The sequence below is a fragment of the Diabrotica undecimpunctata genome, chromosome 1 (assembly GCF_040954645.1).
Source record: "Diabrotica undecimpunctata isolate CICGRU chromosome 1, icDiaUnde3, whole genome shotgun sequence".
In the NCBI taxonomy this organism is placed as follows: Eukaryota; Metazoa; Arthropoda; class Insecta; order Coleoptera; family Chrysomelidae; genus Diabrotica; species Diabrotica undecimpunctata.
The window spans coordinates 39,226,245-39,247,228 of NC_092803.1; the positions used below are offsets into that span (position 1 = coordinate 39,226,245).

Genomic DNA, 20,984 nt, shown 5'->3' on the forward strand with positions numbered 1-20,984 from the left:
AGTGTTCAAACAAATTGATCCTGAAGCAAGAAAAAGAGGTCTCAAAATAAACGAAGCAAAAACGAAGTATATGACAGTCAAAAGAATAACTGACAATGAAAATCACAATAGACAACTATACTATCGAACGAGTGGATGCCTTTACATATCTCGGCACAGAAATCAATCAGAATAACTCCGTAAGTAGCGAAATTAATGCACGTATTTCCAGCGGGAATCGTACATACTATGCTAATAAAAGATTGATGACATCGAAATTATTAGACAAAAGAACCAAAATGACTATCTACAGAACACTGATTAGACCCGTAGTAACCTATGGATGTGAAACTTGGGTAATGACGAAAAAAGATGAAGCCCAACTCAGGACATTCGAGAGAAAAATACTGAGGAAAGTATATGGCCCGGTACAAGAGGAAGATGGCACATGGAGAATCAGGAGAAACGACGAGGTTAATGAGTTAAATGAAGGTTATGACATTGTAAGATTTGTGAAAAGTCAAAGACTGTCATGGCTGGGACATGTGCAGAGACAAAACGATGCAAAAACAACAAAGAAAATGTTACAATGGAAGCCCATAGGAAGGCGAAAAAAAGGAAGGCCCAGAACGAGATGGTTGGATGACGTGGAAGACGACCTGAAAACAATGAACATAAGACAATGGAGAAGAAGGGCACAAGAGAGATCTGAATGGAAGGACATAGCCAGACAGGCAAAGACCCATCCAGGGTTATGATGCCAAAAGAAGAAGAAGAAGATTATAATCGGCACTTTATCAACTAAGCGCAGGGTTGGAATCGTTTATTAATGTTTGCTTTTCTATAATCTTAGCAATTAAAATAGATTTAATTTATTTTAAAACTCATTTGAAAATATTAATTTCGGGTATATAAGGCAAAGCAATATATTTTACATTTTTTTTGTTTTTGTCGTCGTAATTATTGTAAATTTTGTGGATCCATTGCTTTATTATAGGAGTACCGTCTAGTCAGTGTTAATTGTCAAAAGACCAACTCTGTCTACCTCGTCTGCTTATTGCTTCGGACCGGTCTTAACAATGGGCCAAGTCAGATAAATTTAATAATATTTACGACCGCACTAATTGAAGTCAACCATTTTCTGCTAAACAAACTTTACGAAATTAGGTCGCAGGTCACTATTTTTGTATTACTTACCTAAGTAATTATAAATTTATAAATGCCGTACAAAAATATGACCTACCCCCCTGCCCCCCCCCCCGTTGTTCTTACCTGTGACTCACCTGTACCAATAAGAATTGGCATAGTTTCTAAAGTTGCTATTACATATACATCTCTATAAAAATATAATTTGTTACAGAAAGTTTACTTTTTTATCTATCAAAAAACTACTTACTTAAAAACGCCTCCTATATTGAAAATTTCAAATAATATTTTTAACTAATGTCTTTTTTTAGATTTTGAACTGAAATTTTGAAATATATACGATACTGGAAGATAAACAAAACATAGAAGACACATCGGAAAAAGAGACATATCGGAGTGTTAGTAATCCGCATATGTACATAATAATACACACAGCTACTTTGAACTGTGACCTTGATATGCTTAAACAGTTATTTTATTATGGTATACGTTGGATCGATGATCCTAAAAGTCATCCCATCCACACAGCTATCGTTAGTGGACATGTTAATATAGTAGAGTATTTCTTGGAAAATGGAACCGACGTCAATATTGTTAATCGTTATGAACAGACACTACTACATAAAGCTGCAGCACATTGTAAAAAAGACATGGTTGAAATGTTACTGAAGCGTAACGCCAATGTGCATGCAATAGATATGTCTGGCCATACACCCCTACATTATGCTACCACTGGCGGCGATGTTGACATTATAAATCTATTAATTGAAAACACAGCCAAAATAAATGTGGAAAATGTGAGCAAGCAATCTCCTTTAGATCTCGCTGTTGTAAACGGTCGTGTACAAGCAGTAAGACTCCTTTTGGAGAAAGGTGCTACTTATAAATTAGACGGAAAATGCAAAAACTATACAATACTACACATTGCAGCAGAGCGTGATTACTTAGATGTGATAATAGAATTCCTCAAGAGAAGTGTAGATATAAATTTGGAGTTAAAAGGCTATACGTTACTACACGCTGCTTGCAAATCTGGTAGCATTAACGTCGTCAAATATTTGCTTAAAAAAGGTGCAGATGTTAGCAGGAAATCACAGTCGGAAAACTTTACTCCAATGTACTATGCAGTGGTAAACTGTCAACCAGAAGTTATCAAATTGCTAATTGCTTACGGAGGCTTTTTAGAAAACCCATGTAGAAATGAAACCGTATGGTCTTTATTAGTCAAACAGTTAAATAATGATAAGGTTTCTTTTGAGTACACTGCTAAAATAATTATTCAGTATTGGCTGTTGCTCAGTAAAATTCCAATATCCCCAACAGAATATGATCTGACCGACAAACTAATAGCCTTTTATACAAAGTGCCAGGAAGAAATATCATTAATGAAATCTAGATTGATAGGAAATTCTGTTTCATTGTATACGTTTTTACACAACTCATATAATTGTACTAAATTGGTTCGATATTTGCAAAATCCACATATATATCAGAATTTAACATCTGTTTGCAAATATCTCAAAGACTATGAAATATATAGTGACGTATCTACAACGGCCATACCGTTATATAAAAGAGGACTACAAAGAATGGGTGTGTTTAACGAGGTGGCCCTATTCATGGAAACCATTTTACCTTCATTGCCATCAGTATGTCAGTGGCATATAATCAGCTACCTAAACAACGACGATCTTAAGAATATTACGCTAGTTAAATCAAATTAAGGAAGTAGTGATACTTTGAAGCCTACTAAAGTTATATCGCTGGCTCAATATTACAAGGTTCTATGTTACATTTTGTATTTACGGAGAATATTAACTCTAAAAAATTTCATAATTTTTCTGTGGAATTTGGATACTCAATATACCTTTTTTTAAACAAAACGGGTCAGTACACATTAATAACTAAAAAAACATTTTAATGATTGAAGGTTTTAATTTTTAGTATAAAAATAGGGATACAAAAATGATACATCAAAGATGCGCTATTGATTTTTTTAAATGTCACATGCAACTGTGCATTTATATATTTGTTGTGTCACTGCAAGAAAGGCAGAAGTATATATATATATATATATATATATATATATATATATATATATATATATATATATATATATATATATATATATCATCATCATCATGGCTTATTCACTCCTGGCGGAGTGTTTGCCGCCCTTTTGGGCTCTCTGATTTATTTATTGCGGAGAATCAGTCCGCTGTTGTTTTTTTTTTTATTATTATAGCAGCGTGTGTGACTTGGCCCTGTCTACAATTTTCCTCCATTCTTTCCGGTCCTTACAGCGCTCCTTCCAATTGTAGATTCTCAGCTTCTTTATGTCTCCTAAGACTTGATCTCTCCATCTTGTTTTGGGTCTCCCCTTTGGTCTCTTTGTTGTTGGTCTCCATCCAGTTATTCGCTTTAGGGTAGAGTCTGGGTTAGCTCTTTCTGTGTGTCCCAGCCACCTGAGCCTTTGCGTCTTCACGAACTTGATTATGTCTTCACCCTCGATGACTTCTTTAATTTCTTCATTGGTTAATCTTCTAAATTCGCCTACACTTATTCTCACCGGTCCCATTATTCGTCGAATTATCTTTCTCTCTAGGATTTCCAACCTCATTTCATCTTTTTGTGTTAGGCACATCGTCTCTGCTCCATAGGTGATCACTGGCCTGATTGCAGTCTTGTAAATTTTTAATTTGGTTTTCTTACTAATGTATTTTTCTTTCAGGAATTTTTGGTAATTCCAGTAGGTTTTTTTACCCAGTAGGATGCGTTCATTTATTTCATCCGTTCTATCATTTCTGTCACACACCATCACTATATATATATATATATATATATATATATATATATATATATATATATATATATATATATATATATATTATATATATACATATATATATATATATATATATATATATATATATATATATATGTATATACATATATATAATTATAGATCGGTTTGAAACGTTCTCCTACGTCTTCCGATACCCAGTTGCCACTCCTCTCGATTCATCCATAAGTCTTCTTGTATGTCTCTGTCTTTCATTTCTCTATTGATGCCTTCTCTCCAACTAAGGCGGGGTCTTCTTTTTTTTTCTACCGTGAGGGGTCCACATTAAGACTTGTTTTTGGAGACGTTCTTCAGACATTCTCTGTACATGACCGTACCATCTAAGTTGTTGAGTACCAATATCGTCTACTATTGTATGTTTTACTTTCATAATTTCTCTTATTCGGTTGTTCGTTACTCTTCCTAGTCTAGATTTTCCAGCTGAACGTCTCCAGAAATCCATTTCCGTTGCCTAAAGTTTTCTCTTGTATCTTTCCTTTATTTGCCATACTTAACTACTGTAGTTAATTATACTTTTGATGATTGTGTTATATATCTTGTGCTTGTTATTATTAGAGATTGATTGATCCCAAAGGATACTATTGAGAAGGGAAATTGCTTTTCTTGCTTGGTTGTTTTTCTCCTCAATTGTGTCGTCTACGTTACCTTCTTTTGTGATGATCATACCTAAATATTTATATGTGTTGCAATGTTTGATAACTTCTCCATCTTCCAATATGAGGTCCTGTTTTTAATATTGATTTCAAGTCCCCATTTTTTATACTCCTCGATTAATTTTCGAGTCATATACTCAATATCTTCATAATCTTGTGCTATCACTAGTTGATCATCTGCAAATGACAAAGTGTATATGCTATTGTTGTTAATCGGCATTCCCATATTTCTACATTTGCGCTTCCACAGTTTTAGAGCTTGTTCTAGATAAATTTTAAATAATGTCGGGGAGAGACAGCAGCCCTGCTTAAGGCCTTTATTCATTTGTAATCCACTTGACAGATTATTTCCAACCTTTAGCGTACAGTTCCTTCGTCGCCTTTATTAAATTCATGCTTATGTTTGTTTTCTCTAACGCTTCCCATAATTTATAATGTGGTACGCTATCATAAGCCTTTCGTAGGTCTACATTCAATAAATGTACTTCTTGATTCACGGCTATTTTCTTTTCAATAATCTGTCTAATGCAAAACAAATGGTCAACAGTAGATCTACATTCCCTAAATCCTGCCTGTTCCTCAGCCTCTAAGTCTTTATATTCGCTTTTTATTCTTTTTTTAATTACTTTTCCGTATATTCTACTGATCGAGTTTGTCACGGCACTGCCTCTGTAATTATCACATTCGTCTCTTCTGCCTTTTTTATGTATAGTGGATATGAATGATGTCTTTCACTCCTCTGGGTTTATCATTCCATTAATGCAGTATTGGAACAGTTTTTCTACATATAAATATAAATACATATTTATACATATAAATAAAATGAACTTATTCATAGAATTTACATTTCAAATATAATTTTCTTAATGGCTTAAAATAAAAAATAATAATTCTCTTTTTACATACTAGTATGGCTACAAGATATTCTAACATAATCGAAAAGAGATCCTAGTTTCTACGCTGTGACTGTTTTATTTCTTATCGATACATATTCCAGTCCTTGATCAAAAAGTTTCTTTCTCTTGTTGCACTTTCAATTTTCTGCGTTTCTGTGTCGCCTACCAGTTCTGTTTTCTTCTAAAATAGAAAAAAAAATTTTTCACTGCTTACATCAACACGATAATATAATAATAATAAAAAAATCTCGATGTTTGTAAAAACTATATTTTCTAGAGAGAGATAGAAAAAATTCTTTTTTTATCCTGCTTGCTGTCGATGATAATAATTATTGATGATAATGTTTAATCAACATAACCCCAATTGATAAGTATTATCTTAATATTTAGATACTTGACAATGTTAATTATTTTACCTTTTAGTTTCCCTACTTAATCGGATGGTTCATAATCCTTGTCACTATTACCTTCATAAAACATTTTTCCATGTTTCGCCTTATTTGAAAATTATGACTAAAGAACATAACTTATTCACTAATCGCTAGGTTATGATTGTGTTTACTACTTTTCTGACCCCAAGGAAAGAGAATGTTTTACACATACAAATTTGTTACAGTGTACATTTTATATTACTTTCAAAGAAGGTTGTATGTGAATACATGACCCTATGATACTGAATTATGAATTTTTTTTGACATATGTGCTGACATCTACCAACAAATTCAAAAAATACCATCTTTACACCTACAACCTTGTTACATTGAAAGGTCTGAAAGTGAAAAAGATTTTACATACAACCTTGTAATATTGAGCCAGCGATATGTCATCGAGATACTTTATTTAAGTTAAAGAAAAGGAAAGTATACCATGTGATCTTACGCAAAAAATTATGTGATATAAATGGTTCATATAAATTTATCTTCAGTTATCTAATATCTAGTAGGCAATATACTGACGAGCTTCTTTTGGGTCGAGATATTACTTCAATAAGTATTTTTCCTTACTACGCTGCTCATAATCGCCGGTCGGGCTGTTATGTTTTTTAATGAAATGCATTGCAATTTTTTTTATTTGATCATGGTCTATTTTGACTCACAAGAAGCTAGGAAGAGTCCCGTACGCTGGGAGAACGCTAATGATACGTGATACGCTAATGTCGCCTGATGTCTGATGTTTTCATGACCGAGCATGGAGATACTCTTGATTCCGAAAAGGTCTAACAGCTCTCGGTGGTGATAAATTTGTTGGATATTTTTGTCTTATACTTTCTTCTTCTTACGGTGCCCATCCGTTCCGGAAGTTGGCGATCAGCATAGCTATCCTAACTTTACTTGCAACTATTCGGAATAGTCCGGTTGTAGACATATTGAACCACTTCCTTAGGTTTTGAAGCCAAGATATTCTTCTTCTTCCTGGTCCTCCCTTTTCAAAGACCTTGCCCTGAAGAATTAGTTGCAAATATGCCATATTTTTATTCATTTCTCATAACATGGCCAAGCTATATTTGCGCTCGTTGATTGTGTTAGTGATCTCGCATTCCTTGCCCATTCTACGTAGGACCTCAATATTAGTCACACGATCCACCCATGAAATTTGTAAGATGGGCCTGTAACACCACATCTCGAAGGCCTCGAGCTTTCCTAAAAAAGCTTCAGAGAGCGTCCAAGCTTCTACTCCGTATAATAATGTAGAAAATACATAGCATCTGATGATAGAGATTTTGGTACTAAGTGGTAAATCGCGACTTCTAAAAAGAGACTTCATCTTTACAAACGCTAATATTGCTTTCCCTATGCGTTGTTTTATTTCAATAGAGTTGTCCCATTGATTGTTTATGTTAGTACCAAGATATGTGTAGTTGTTTACCCTGTCAATTGGCTGTTGATTTACCAAAAGATGTGTATTTAATATTTCGGGCTTACTAACTAACATATATATATATATATATATATATATATATATATATATATATATATATATATATATATATATATATATATAAAGCGAGGTTCCTACAGCCTCTGCCGCTTCTCGCATTTCGACCGCCATCGTTTTCTGTCCATCCATTCGTCTTCTTTGATGGCTCTATCTCTCATTATGTGCCGTACATTTTCTTCCCAGGCAACAGAAGGCCTTCCCCTTCTTTTTCTTTGTTGTGGTATGTAATTTAAAGCTTTCTTTGGCCATCTATCTTCATTCATTCGTTTCACGTGATCATACCACACTAGTTGTCTCGTTTCAATTCTGTCTACACTGGAATATATAGTATTTGTCCTCCTAATATCTTCATTCCTGATATGATCTTTTTTGGATACACCATACGCTCTCCTTAGAAAATCCATTTCTACTACTTTCTATTTTTTTTTCTATCTTTTTTCGTGATCTGCCAAACTTCTGCCCTATAAGTCATAATAGGGTCTACCAAGGTTCGATAGATTGTCAATTTCGTTTCTTGTCTAATATCTTTAGACCATAGTAGAGAGTTTAGAATGTTTACCGCTTTTTTTCCCTGCTGCGTTCTGTTTTCGATGTCTCTTTTGGTAGTGCCTTCTTTAGATATTATAGATCCCAGATATTTATATTCATTACATGTTTTTGTGTTTTTAATTTCTAACTCTGGATCTTCTTCATCATCTCCTAGCCCATATTATCGACTTATTTCTGGTATGCGCGACATTATTGCTTGTAAACCATCTAGGATATCTGCAAAAACTACTGCGTCGTGAGCATATCTAATGTTGTTTAGACGCACTACGTTAACTAAGACGCCTTCCTGTAGTTGTCCCAGTGCTGGCTCGAAGATACGCTCCGAGTAGATGTTAAACAGCACTGGAGACAGAATGCATCATTGTCTCACGACTTTATCTAGGGAGATTGTCTCTATCAACTTGTCATTAATTTTAATGTTGGCAGTTTGGTTGTAATATAAATTATATATAATTCGCAAGTCTCTATCATCCATGCCCGCTTCTTTTTTAAGATAGATATGAGCTTGTCGTGTTTTACTCTATCAAATGCCTTTTTGTAGTCGATAAAACAAATATATACAACACAGTTGACATCCCAACACCTCTGGATAAGCACTTGTATAGAGAATAGAGCTTCTCGGGCGCCGAAAGTATCGCTGATCGAAATTGTGTCCATGACACTTGTTCTTCATATGTTTTATACATTCTGTTATATATCACTTTTAAAATCGTTTTAAGTAATTGGCTAATTATTTTGTAGTCTTTGCATGTTTTTGCATTTCATTTTTTTTGGTATAGTTACGAAGGTCAACTTTAACCAGCTTTGAGGAATATTTCCAGTTATATATATATTTTGTTTAATATAGTCGTAATCTATTTTATTCCTTGGTCGTCCATAAGTTTCAGGAATTCTGTATAAAATTTGTCAGGCTCTACAGCTTTACCATCTTTAATTTTTCTAATAGCTGCCGTGACTTCTTCAGTGGTAATCAGGGGTCCTCTTTGGTATTCTATGTCTTTAATGGCAATCTGCCTTTCATCTGCAAATGTTATTTCCACATATTTCTTCCAAGTGTCTAGTCTCACTTCCACATTTAGTAGTGGATTACCTTGGTTGTCTGCCAAAAATCCAACTCTTCTAGGCTTGTATAAGCTTGCAGCTTCTTTAACTTTTTTATGCATATTGAATGAATCGTATTTCTGTTGTAATAGCTGTATTTCCGCACATTGTTCTCTCAGCTGTGTGTCCATAGCCATTTTGATGGCTTTTTTGATCTCTTTGTCTATTCTTTTTATATAATGTCTTGTCCTGATCTTTGACTTTTATTTTTTGGTTTTTTGGTTTGAGGAATTCTTCTTGTATGTCTTGTAAAACTATGCAATTTTTCAAGCTCCTGTTTTATTAAATCCGTGTGAATAACGGTATTCAAATTACTATGTATATACTGTTTTACACTACGTTCTGTGCGTTGTTCTTTGAGTAGCCTGATAACGTATTTTGGATAGACACTACGTCGAATCTTCTTTAGCCTGACCCTCATTTTGCAAATCAGTGGGTTATGGTCTATCTTGATATCGGCTCCTGGGTATGTCTTGATTGATGTAATGCTGTTACGGAATCTTTTATTAATCATAATTTCATTTCATAATCTATTTCATTTCTGACTATGTAGCCTGATGTATCTTGAGGTAATTTCCACGTGTATAATCTTCTGTATGGGAGTTTGAAGTAAGTGTTAGTAATTACAAACTCTTCTTCTGATACAAATTCACTCAATCGGTCTCCTAGCTCATTTCTTTCTCATTTCTCCAAGCCCAAACTGTCTTATGAATGCTCCCGATTTCCCTTACCAATCTTGGCATTTAAATTACCCATAATAGAGGTTAGATCCTTTTTGGGAAGGTGTTTCAAGGTGTTGGATAATTCATTATAGAGTGCTTCACTTATGTCGTCTGGTTTGTCAGCTGTAGGGGCATATACCTAGATAATGTTAGTTGTTATTGGGTAGGTATTAAGTTGAAGGAAGAGTATTCTTTCCAATATGAATACAAAGTTTTTAAGATGTTTGGCAGTTTCTTGATTTAAGATTATACCTACTCCATTTTCGTGTTTTCCGTTGTGGTTACGTTAATTTCACATTGCCCAAAGTTCGTCCATCTCATTTCGCTTATTCCCATGATGTCTATCGATAGTCTATCCATCTCTTTGATTGCATTCTGAGTCTTACCGGCCTCGTATAATGTTTTAACATTCCATGTGCAGATCGTGAGCATTTTCTTTGCACTAGATTGGCAAGGATTTCGTCTGTTGGCCACCGAGAAGGCCTTGCCGTCTTGTGATTGTCCGTCTCTGTCGGATCTTGGTATCCGAATCCCATGATCAGTATTATCTCTTCTAGTTATCATATTGCTGATTGTACTAGGGGTACCCTCCGAGTCTTTAATGCAGTTGTTCCCCGTTGCCTTCTGCATCTTTATGCCATTTACCATTGTTAATAGGTTCCTCCGCCTTCAAGAACGATTTACTAATCTTAGGACAAAAAGATGCCCTTCCACTTATCTTATACGGTATGGGGGAAAAATCTTTACTTTAACATTGCGCTGTAAGAAATAGTTATTTTGGGTGTCAGATTTTTTAAGGCCGTCGTGTTTATTCTTATGAATGTTATAAGTGAGTCTTGGCCGCATTTACTATTTTCCTCCACTCTTGTCGGTCTTGTGCAGCAATCTCTCATTGTTGCATCACCATCTTACGTAGATCACTCGTTACTCCATCTTTCATCTCTTTCTTGGATGACCAACTAAACTTCTGTCATCGGGCCTTTCCCAAAAGGTTGTATTTAGTGGTCCTTAGTAGTATCGTACTATGTTTTCTTCTTCATAGAGTGCTTGGAGTTCCTGGCTATATCTTCGTCTCCACTTTCTCATCATCTCATCTCTACAAGGCCCAAAGATCGTCTGTAGGATCTTCCGTTCTAAGACTTAAATGGTAATTTCAATAGAGCGAAAACTAGGCTTGATAGTGATATCAGCGGAATCAATAAGCTGTAAACTGGTTGTAAATAATAATATATTTGAGGCTAAAAACCAAAGTAAAACAAGTATGAGCCCAGCAATAAATCAGGAAGAAGAAGAATGTACTCTGTTTAATATGAATTTTAACGATATTTACAATAGAAAAGCAGTAAGTAAAAGGAAAGATTGCAATAAAAAACAATTCGGTTCGAGACCAACTTTTTTTCATTTTCCAATTGTCTTTGATTCCATAGAAACTAAAAGGGCTCTTCACTATTTTGGTCTATTATAGTAAGTTTAAATACTGGCACATGACCTGCCAATATACTTTAAAACACTTTTGAAAAGAATAATTGTAAATTCCATTAAGACTACTAAGTATTTTTATATTTTTGTACAATAAGAAATTTTGTAAGAATTTTTTAAAATAAAATACCTACATGTATTTAATCTGATTATTTTATTCATATATTATGTCAAAAATTTTTGAGTTTGATAAGGATATCCTATCCATTCAAACTTATTAGTAATTGGTCTCGATTACTTCGATTAAAATATTTTAGTTTTATTGTTTATTTTTACTTATATTCTTATTTTTAAATGTATTGTTCCTCTCATCGGAACACCTCTCACCTTTCAGATCTCTTATCGAACTACAAATTTTAATCATATTATTTGAATTTATAACATTCAATTCAATTTATATCCTTTCAATTTTCTTATTTTGCTTTAAGTTGTATAGTGTCACTCATTTTATTCGACGTTTGTGAGGAATAGATAACAAAAAGGGTCTTTGAATAATTTCCAGCAAATTATAACTCTTGATGATAACAAAATAATCACAAACTTAAGATATCAAGTTTATTTATTTATTTATTTTCAACGGGCTGGTGTCCAATAAGATTAATATTACAATTATAAAAGTATAAATATCACAAACTTAATCACGTAATTTAGTTTTACACATCACAATGATGATTACCTATTCCACAGCCACTCAAATAAACACATGCCTGAGACCTGAAATGAACTCGGCCTTCGGTGCAAAAAAAATCTAGATCTGGGTGTATATTTGCCCATCTTAGTGCTCGAGATAAAAAATTATTGTATGCATGTTGGTTCTGTGAAGAGGAACATAAAAAGTTTTGTTTAATCATGTTCTACGGAGACGTACATGCAGACCGACCTGCTCAAGTAACTGAGGACTCAAGACTGTAGAATTAATTATGCCATAAAGCATCTTTGCATCTTTAATTAATCGTCGGTCATACAATGAGAGAGTACCAAGTTGGTTTTCAATTTGATCATAATTTACTTGATTTAATTCAAAAGGTATCCTACTCTGTTTATATGCTACATATTTCAAGAACTTGTGTTGAAATGTCTCAATTTTTGATATGTAAATATTATAAGATGGAGACCATACACAAGAACAATACTCTAGATGGGGTCTAACTAAAGAACTATATAGTAATTTAATCGCTTCAATATTTGGAAAGTCACTAGTGAATCTTTTTATAAAGCCAAGCATTTGTAAAGACTTAAAAATTATTGACATATAATGCGATTCAAATAAAAGTTTAACGTCTAAATTAATTCCCAGATCACGAATTTCGGTAACCCAGTCAACAAGAATGTTTTGTATATTATAATTATATTCCGCTGGGTCTCTCGATCATCCAAAAGAAAAAGCATGACACTTGGATGCGTTCAGGGCCATGGCATTCAACACACACCACTCACTCAGCCGATCGAGATCATGTTGAAGATTAACACAATCTTCTGTATTATTGATAATTGTGTAGAACTTTAGATCGTCCGCAAAAAGAAGAGGTGAACTGTGCTGGAAGCAGTGGTGTAGGTATATTATTGACGAATATGTTAAATAACAGGGGTCTCAAATGAGAATCCTGGGGTACTCCTGAATAAACCTTAATCTTGTTGGAAACAAAATCCCTGATACGCATCATCTGAACTCGGTCAATCAAGTATGTTCTCAGCCATCTAAGAAGTGGCCCATCAACACCCCTGTTTTTAAGTTTAACTATTAAAATATTATGGTTGACCCGATCAAAGGCCTTGGAGAAATCAGTGTATAGTGCATGTACCCTACAGCCCCTCTCCATTGCCTTCCTCAGGAAGTCCACAAAAACTAGTATATTACATTTCGGTTGATCTATTATTCCGAAATCCAAATTGTTGGTCTACTAGCTGTTTTTCAAGTGAAGCTTTAAGATAGTCACATACAAAACACGCAAATATCTTTGGTATTACAGTAATTATACTAATGGGCCTATAATTATTATTCACCAATGACTTATCTCACTCTTTAAAAATAGGTGTTAAAAAACAATTTTTCCAGCATTCTGGAAATTCACCCTTATTTAAGGATAGATTAAAAATGTGACAAAGGGGTCTGGATAATATAAAACAATAATTCTTGAGAAAGCTGGGAGGCAATACATCAGGACCAGGACACTTATTTACATCCCGTTCTGATAATTTTAAATAAATATCAGATACAGTTATGTTGAAACCGGTCAAGTTAGTAAGACCAAGTGAAGGTTTGGCACATATTTGAGTGGAATAGACTGTAGAAAAATATTCTGCAAAAAGATTTACAATATCTGGTCCGTGACTGAATTCAACACCACCATAACTCAACACAGTGGGCAAGGAAGGCTTTTTCCTCTGTGAAATCACAAACGACCAAAATCCCTTCAAATTATTTCCTAGTGATAATTCTGTTAAATAAATATGATTTCTGTAGATTTCAGCTTTTAACAATTTACAGTTGGCCCTCAGCTGAGAAAAAGTGCGATAATCCGGAAGTGATTAAGATAAACAATATTTTTTGTGAGCTTTCTTTTTCTCAACTACCAGGTCCTTCAACTCTGGTGAGAATCAAGAAGGGAATTTACGTTTTGAATACCTTTTAGGGGGATAAATAATTCTATAGCTAAGTAAACTATATCATAAAAAATATTCACAATTTGATTAAGTGGTTTTCCTAAAAATAAATTATCCACATAGTCAGCCGACTCAGTCCCTATAGAAATCATCACTAACCAAACCATCCGTATTAAGTCGACTTTACACTACATGATTTATTATGTGATTTGGTCATAAGTGAAACTTACATGTTTATACTGTATGATTTTGTCATAAGCGCTGTCATGCGGCTCGTCATAGCTTGTCACAGGAGAATAGGACGGTACCTATTCCGCATGATACAATCATATGATTTTCGGTAATAATACGAGTAACACCAACATATTTAAATATCGCGCCTTATTCTCATGTCAATTTAGCAACATTCCCTTACCCAGAGACATTCGTTATTTATTTATTTATTTTTTGTTTGTTGCATTGATATTGAACCTATTATCTAATGTATGCTATTGTGTCGTATTTTTTTTTATTATTTATTTAGTTTATTTTATTTTAGTTTAGTGTTTTATAGTCTTCTTAGTCATAATTTTAGTTTAGTTTCTTTATTAATTATTTTTAATTTGGTATAATATCAACACTAAATTTGATATACACTGTCCACGATTTCTTCGTAAGAGCCACCTGTGCTTATGACAGTGCTTATGACAAATCACACAGTGTAAACATGTAAATTTCACTTCATGAACAAATCATATGATAAAGCATGTAGTGTAGCATAAAATGCTTGTTGAAACATCATGCCTTTGGTCACAAAATAAATAACAATCAGAATGCCCACTCTCAGATGCCGCTTTTGAAGTTTGTTAGCACGCGATCGCCATATTTTAAACGGAAACATAGACTCGAATTGAGAAAATTGTCACAAGCTACGACAGAACTGTAATTTAAATTTTTAGAGATTAATAATTTAGTACATTTGAAATAATTTAATCTATTCTTCAACTAAACGTACGAAAAAATCGCATAATATGATGTCTATAGTTGCCGTAAATAAATTAAACCGAGTTAATTTTTCTATGCACACCAGATAATATGTCACTGAACAGCACTGGTTCCGTTTAAAACATGGCCGATTCCGTCTGTGCGAATGAGATTTGCGTACTTATTTTTTCAAGCAGAGTGGGCTTTCTGATTGTTTATTATTCTGTGCTATGGTTAAAAATTGATTCTCTGATTGCTGTCTGATTGTAATCAATGACATAATACAAATCAAATTTGACAGTGTATTTGTTTATTTTTTTTTAGATTTGAGGTTAGATAAAATATAATTTCAGTTTAGTGAATAAAAAAATAGATTGATAACGTTAAGATAATAAAAACAGACTAAATGAGTCAGTGATCTATCTAATATCTTAAATTTATTTGTTTTGCACAAATCCGATTGTTAGTAACTGTTCATAGTTTATACACAAATAGTGATCTGTAACATAATGGTGCTAGTGTTAAATGGTGTTTTACAGACAAAGAGTCCTCCTAATACACAAACATTATACAATGCTCATCCAATATATAAGGAAACGGCCACTCAATTGTTATCAATTCCTAGCAAAATTGTTGGTCCTGCAGGTTTGTTGTATGTCTTGCAAAGGGAATTTGCTGCAGTCAATCAACATGACAAGAATGTAACGATTCTAGGGTCTGATGATGCTACTACCTGCATACTTGTTATTCTTAGACACTCCGGGTCTGGTGCAGTGGCTTTAGCACACTTTGATGGACTTGGTAGGTGAATTGTTAATACATAAATCATTATAAAAGGTAGATATACACTTATATTTTGATATTTTGTTGTATGTCTACTTCACAATAAAACTTCACAGTTTAATACATATTATTATAAATTTGGAATTAATATTAATTTGGAAATTAAGAATTTTAAAGAATCATACATAAATCGTAAGATCAACACAATATTATTTTATAGGAACACATGAGGCTGCATCAGCCATGGTTGAAAAAATTCAAGAACTGGCTGTAGGTTATTCAGGTGGTAGAATTGAATTACAGTTAGTTGGAGGATTTTCAGATAGACTGGGTTATTCAGAAGAACTTTTTTACAACATCATGGATGCCTTTCATAAACAGCTGGTTGAAATTGATTTAACATTAGCTTGCGTTGGACAATTAAACACAACAATTGTTAATGGAATACCAGCCCCTATTATATATGGAGTAGGGATTAACATGAGAACAAGTAAGTTGTTTTTCATTTTTTCTTCAATTGGGAAAACTGCTACCAAATTAATAAGCACCAGAGGTAAAATGCAAAATAACAAATCTTTATTGTGAATTATTAAAACAAACAATTCACTAATACACTTTGGTACAATTTATATTACTAAAGTGTGCAAAAAAGAGACAATTAATTTTTTATAATGTGAAATGTGTTTAAATGTGATTTTATGTGTATTCTGAGGTGCAATCAGAGATTGAATAAATAAATGTGTAATTATTTTTAACTAATAGGTAACTTTTTACACATAGCATGTCTTTTGATTATAATTATTATCGTGACATCTAGACATCATAACCACCTACGCATATACACTTTCAGTGCAACTGTATTTATTTGTATTATTCATTGTTCCAAAAGATAAGTCTGTATTGTTCTATATTGGATGGTTTTGTAAGTGAAATTTTGACTGATTACAAGAAGAAACTAAATGAGCAATAAAGTATGTTGATATTTTAACAATTTTATTTACCATTACTACTTGTATCTTGTTTGAACTATGTATGATCTCAAAATGACTTGACTAGTTCGCTTTTGAACATATTAAGAACCAAAGTCATTGATGGTAGATATTTACCATAGAAAACATATATTGGAGGCAGTAGTACGAGTTGATGGGGGATTAACCAACAAATGTTACATTCAAAGAGGAGTCAGATAGGGATGTATTCTATTCTCGCTGTCATTTAATATCTATTTGAATATAATTGTCAAACAGGCTTTGCAAGATAAAGATTTTGGGAGTGAAAATTACTGATGAACTGATCAATAAAGACATTGACAACACTGCTATCTTATGCGATAATCTCCAGTATATTAAAGAATTGTTGCATTCCATTAACACGACAGGAAGAAAGGTGGATCTAGAAATGAATGTTTCTAGGACAAAATTTATGATTTCAGTCACCAACCTTACAACAGTGCTTCCCTACAGACAGATCAACAAAATATTTAAGTAGAAAGTTACTTACTTTAAATATTTGGGATGTTACATTGTAGACCAACTAGACTCAAGTAAAGAGATCAAGTGTAAAATTGAAGTAGCTCACACAATTTCGAAGAATGCAATCATTTTTCTGTAACCACATTTTTGAACATAATATAAAATTACGTCAAAGAATAATCAACTGCTATATTTTATCGGTGTTGTTACATAGCATCGAGACATTGACTCTAAAAGCTGATACAATCAACCGTTATTAAAAACTATTATATTAAGAAAGTTCTATGGCACCACAGGAAAACACCCACTGAACAATGAAACAAGCGAGAATAGTAAGTTTTTGATAAATTTTGCCACCAGTAAAAACATGGTTATAAGTTCTACATGCTTCCCACATAAAGACATACAGAAAATGACATAGATTTCACAGATGGAGCCACAAAAAATTAAATCGACGATGTGCTGATAGACAAAAGGGCAGCCAGTAGTTTCTCAGATGTGGAGCATGCTGTGGATCAGACCATTTTTTACTCCAAACTAAATTTGGATGCAGAGTTAACAAAGAAAGAAACGAAAGACAACAAACGAAAAGAACAAACAAACTGGACCTGGAAAAACTAGAGATTCAGAAATGTAAAGAGAAGTTCGAAGAAGAAGTCGTAAGTGAGTTAAGGACGCTAGAACTGCACTCCATAGAGGGCAAATGGAATAATATCAAAACAGCAGTACTGAGAGCGGCAGCGGCCACCCTGGGAAACAAGGAAAAGACGAGAAGAGGAGCATGGTTCGATGACGAGTGCAGACAAGCAATAGAGGAAAAAAATGAAGCACACAAAATATATATAACAAGAAAAACACGGGAAAGACGAACATCATTTGAAGTCGCAAGACGGAAAGCAGACAAGATATGTAGAAATACAAAAAGAGCCTATGAACATAAAACATTAGTTTGTATTTTGAGAACGATTTCCGAAGTAGAAATTGAAACTTCAATAAACGTACTTTAACCTTTAATTGTGGCTTATTCCCATTTAAATAGTAATTACTTTAAAATGCCACAAGAAACTAGCTTCAGAACAATATCATAAATTTTGTTAAGAATACAATTTTAATTTTAATAAAATGTTTTATTTCAGTTACATTTCCATTTCTAATTCTATTGCCAAATGTAGTAATAAATATATTAGTTTATGAGTTTATTATATAAAAAAAGTTAAAATAGAAGAATGAATCAGAAGAACCATGGGAGATAACGCCAAAAATCTATGTAAAGATGCAGTAAGGAAGCTAGGAGCATAATTGTTAAAAAAAACTTACAAAAAAGTAAGAACTTCTTGTGTATAATGGTATATTATTTGTTAAAAATAATTTAAAAATTTTTTCCAAAAGGATTACAAATCTTCAAAACGTTTTTGGTCTAGTCAGACAATCATCAGTGAAAAAGCTGAAAGTATATTTTCATGTTTCAGATTTTTCACTGATGATATTCCGACTTTACCAAAAACGTTTTGGTTGTAAAAACAACAAGTTACATTAATTTTAGTTTATTTTTCGTTTTCACAAATATTGGCTTGAATCTTATGTGACAGACTGTACTTCTTGCCTCAAAATATTTGTGTCATAAATACCTTATAAGGGCCGTGGGTTATAACTGACGCCGGCCTGTCGACACTTTTAGGTAAAAATTCAAGCTAAAAGAATCGCAGATGTGAGTGTGTGTTCTCAACTTGCAAGCCGAATGTGCGGGTGTGTGCGGTCTCGGTACGCTAACGATCTCTTCCTCTCAAAAATGTAGTGAAAAAGTGCATTAGTTTTGACTCTATTCGCGCGCCCCAAAAACACTATGTAAATATTCTGTATGTTTTGTAAATATTCTTTAGTTATTAAATGTGTAGTATCGATTGATTACGCTTTATTTCTCGCTAAGTATAACCCGGTAAAACCAAACACATAAGGAATCATCGCCGTGAAGTCGGCTTACGTTAATCGAAGGAATCTAGCTAACAGTCCATGGTCCTAAAATATTTGGTACTGTACCCGCTGGGGAAAGGAATTCAATAAGCTTTCCCCCAACAATTGGTGGAGATCAGACAAAGGTCCATCAGTTTTTTGAAGATATGTAATCCTTTTGGGATAAAATTTTTAAATTATTTTTAATAAATAATATACCATTAGACACAAGAACCTCTTACTTCTATGTAACTTTTTTTTAAACTATGGTATATAACTAACTACTGGGATTTTCCTCTTTTACTTTGTACTACATATTGTTACGTTTAGATAAAAATGATCACTTGGAAATTACGTAACGTTTGGGCATTGGGAAGGAGGTCTTGGAAAACGATACGGTGCGTTACATGGTGCGAAGGGGGTCAAAAATTGTGTTACGTAATACTTAAACGCCCCCTTAGTTATAAGTTTATTGTTTTGAATTTAAATATTTATTTATCTAATTAATTTACAGAAATACTCCTTTGTTGTTTGTTGTATAACACATTTTTTGCTAATAAAGTTTATTCTATTCTATTCTATTTTTTAAACTAATCTTATTATGTTGATTTCAGATGAAATTTTTCCAGCATCATTTCCACAAAAAGGCCCCGAAGAGTATCTCCGCACTGCACGTCATTTGTTTGGTTCAGAAAATTGCGAAATTATTAACATTTATGACTGTAGCTTAGGGCAGCTAAAAATCGGACCATTTAATTACAAACCACTCAGAGGAGCAAATCTTTGGTTAGAACAAAACGACGAATTTATTTTACAACAGCTCTCTACTTCGCCCGAGGTTGAACTACCACATTTTGTTTCAAACGTTAGGGGTACCGTGAAATATATACAAGAGAATCCTTTTCCTGCGGTAACTGTTTTTAGAAATAATAGGCCGCTGTATTATAGAAGAGACGAAGATTCAGGACTTTGGGTTCCGGATTATTAAACAAATTACAATTTTATTATAAAAAATATTTTCGGATGTTGATTGCTTAAAGACACGTTCAGCGCATTACATATATTTTATAATAAATCTATTAATACTCAATGTAATTAAATTTAATTTCAATTATGCGAATTATAATTTATGTTTAATCACACTTTTTACTTTTATCCTTTAATAAATAGATTTATTCTGACGCAAAAATCTTTAAAATTTAAATTTTAAAGTCCGAAGATTACTACTACATGTTCTAAACAAAAAATTCAGATTCTCACGTAAATCTGTGCCTTCTACGATTTACAAAGCAAACAGACGACGAATAAACCGACATGGGAATCTAAAATTGCGTTCCACATCATATCGATTCATCTAAGTAAGAAAGTTCTATGATGAACTGGCGTCTAATACTCAATACTCATATATATTATTTTGATTCTACTTATTTTCTTGATGTAATTATGCAAAATTATAATTATATTTATTTTTAATTTTCTTAATAGATCAAAACTCTTCTTGGGTTAGCTCAAATTAATAAGTAATCTCAGAGTTTTACGTCATTCAAACAACAGAAATACAAAACCAATACTCAGAGGAAGCTCATGGATAAATAAAATTCTGATGTGGATAAATAAAATTCAAAAAACATAAATGCAAATTTTTAATGATAGAATAAATTGTTCAAACAAATACTCTCTGAAACGAGTATTTAATTTAATGTACAATATAAAAAAATACCGCTAAAAAGTTATTTAAAGATAGCAAATTACCCAGTATAGATACAAAATGAATTATTAGTGGTTCTAAGAAATACTTTTAAAACACATTACGAAATTGTTTGTCAAATTTCACTATAGTCTTTGTAGACTATAGTGAAATTGAGAAAAGGAAATATCGTTAGAAA

The 20,984-nt window shown here is 33.0% G+C and overlaps 2 protein-coding genes across 2 annotated transcripts in view; both read left to right on the forward strand.

Moving 5' to 3' along the window:
• Positions 1-20,984, forward strand: part of LOC140440503 (uncharacterized) — a 112,055-nt gene that overhangs the window by 12,827 nt on the left and 78,244 nt on the right. Inside the window, exon 2 of the mRNA XM_072530917.1 lies at positions 1,437-2,846. Within this exon, the coding sequence (XP_072387018.1) occupies positions 1,539-2,846 (1,308 nt within the window). The 5' untranslated portion in view covers positions 1,437-1,538. The remainder of the gene's footprint in view (positions 1-1,436; positions 2,847-20,984) is intronic.
• Positions 15,050-20,212, forward strand: LOC140448258 (protein N-terminal asparagine amidohydrolase-like). The gene is made up of 3 exons (XM_072541364.1): positions 15,050-15,694; positions 15,897-16,166; positions 19,713-20,212. The coding sequence occupies exons 1-3, from the start codon at positions 15,403-15,405 to the stop codon at positions 20,084-20,086; spliced, it is 936 nt and encodes a 311-aa protein (XP_072397465.1). The 5' UTR covers positions 15,050-15,402; the 3' UTR covers positions 20,087-20,212.

Bases quoted from the DNA above. Each gene is read 5' to 3' on its own strand.
- LOC140448258 (XM_072541364.1), top strand. From the start codon at position 15,403: ATGGTGCTAGTGTTAAATGGTGTTTTACAGACAAAGAGTCCTCCTAAT. The intron at 15,695-15,896 runs GTAGGTGAATTG...ATTATTTTATAG, and splicing joins AGCACACTTTGATGGACTTG to GAACACATGAGGCTGCATCA. The intron at 16,167-19,712 runs GTAAGTTGTTTT...TGTTGATTTCAG, and splicing joins AGGGATTAACATGAGAACAA to ATGAAATTTTTCCAGCATCA.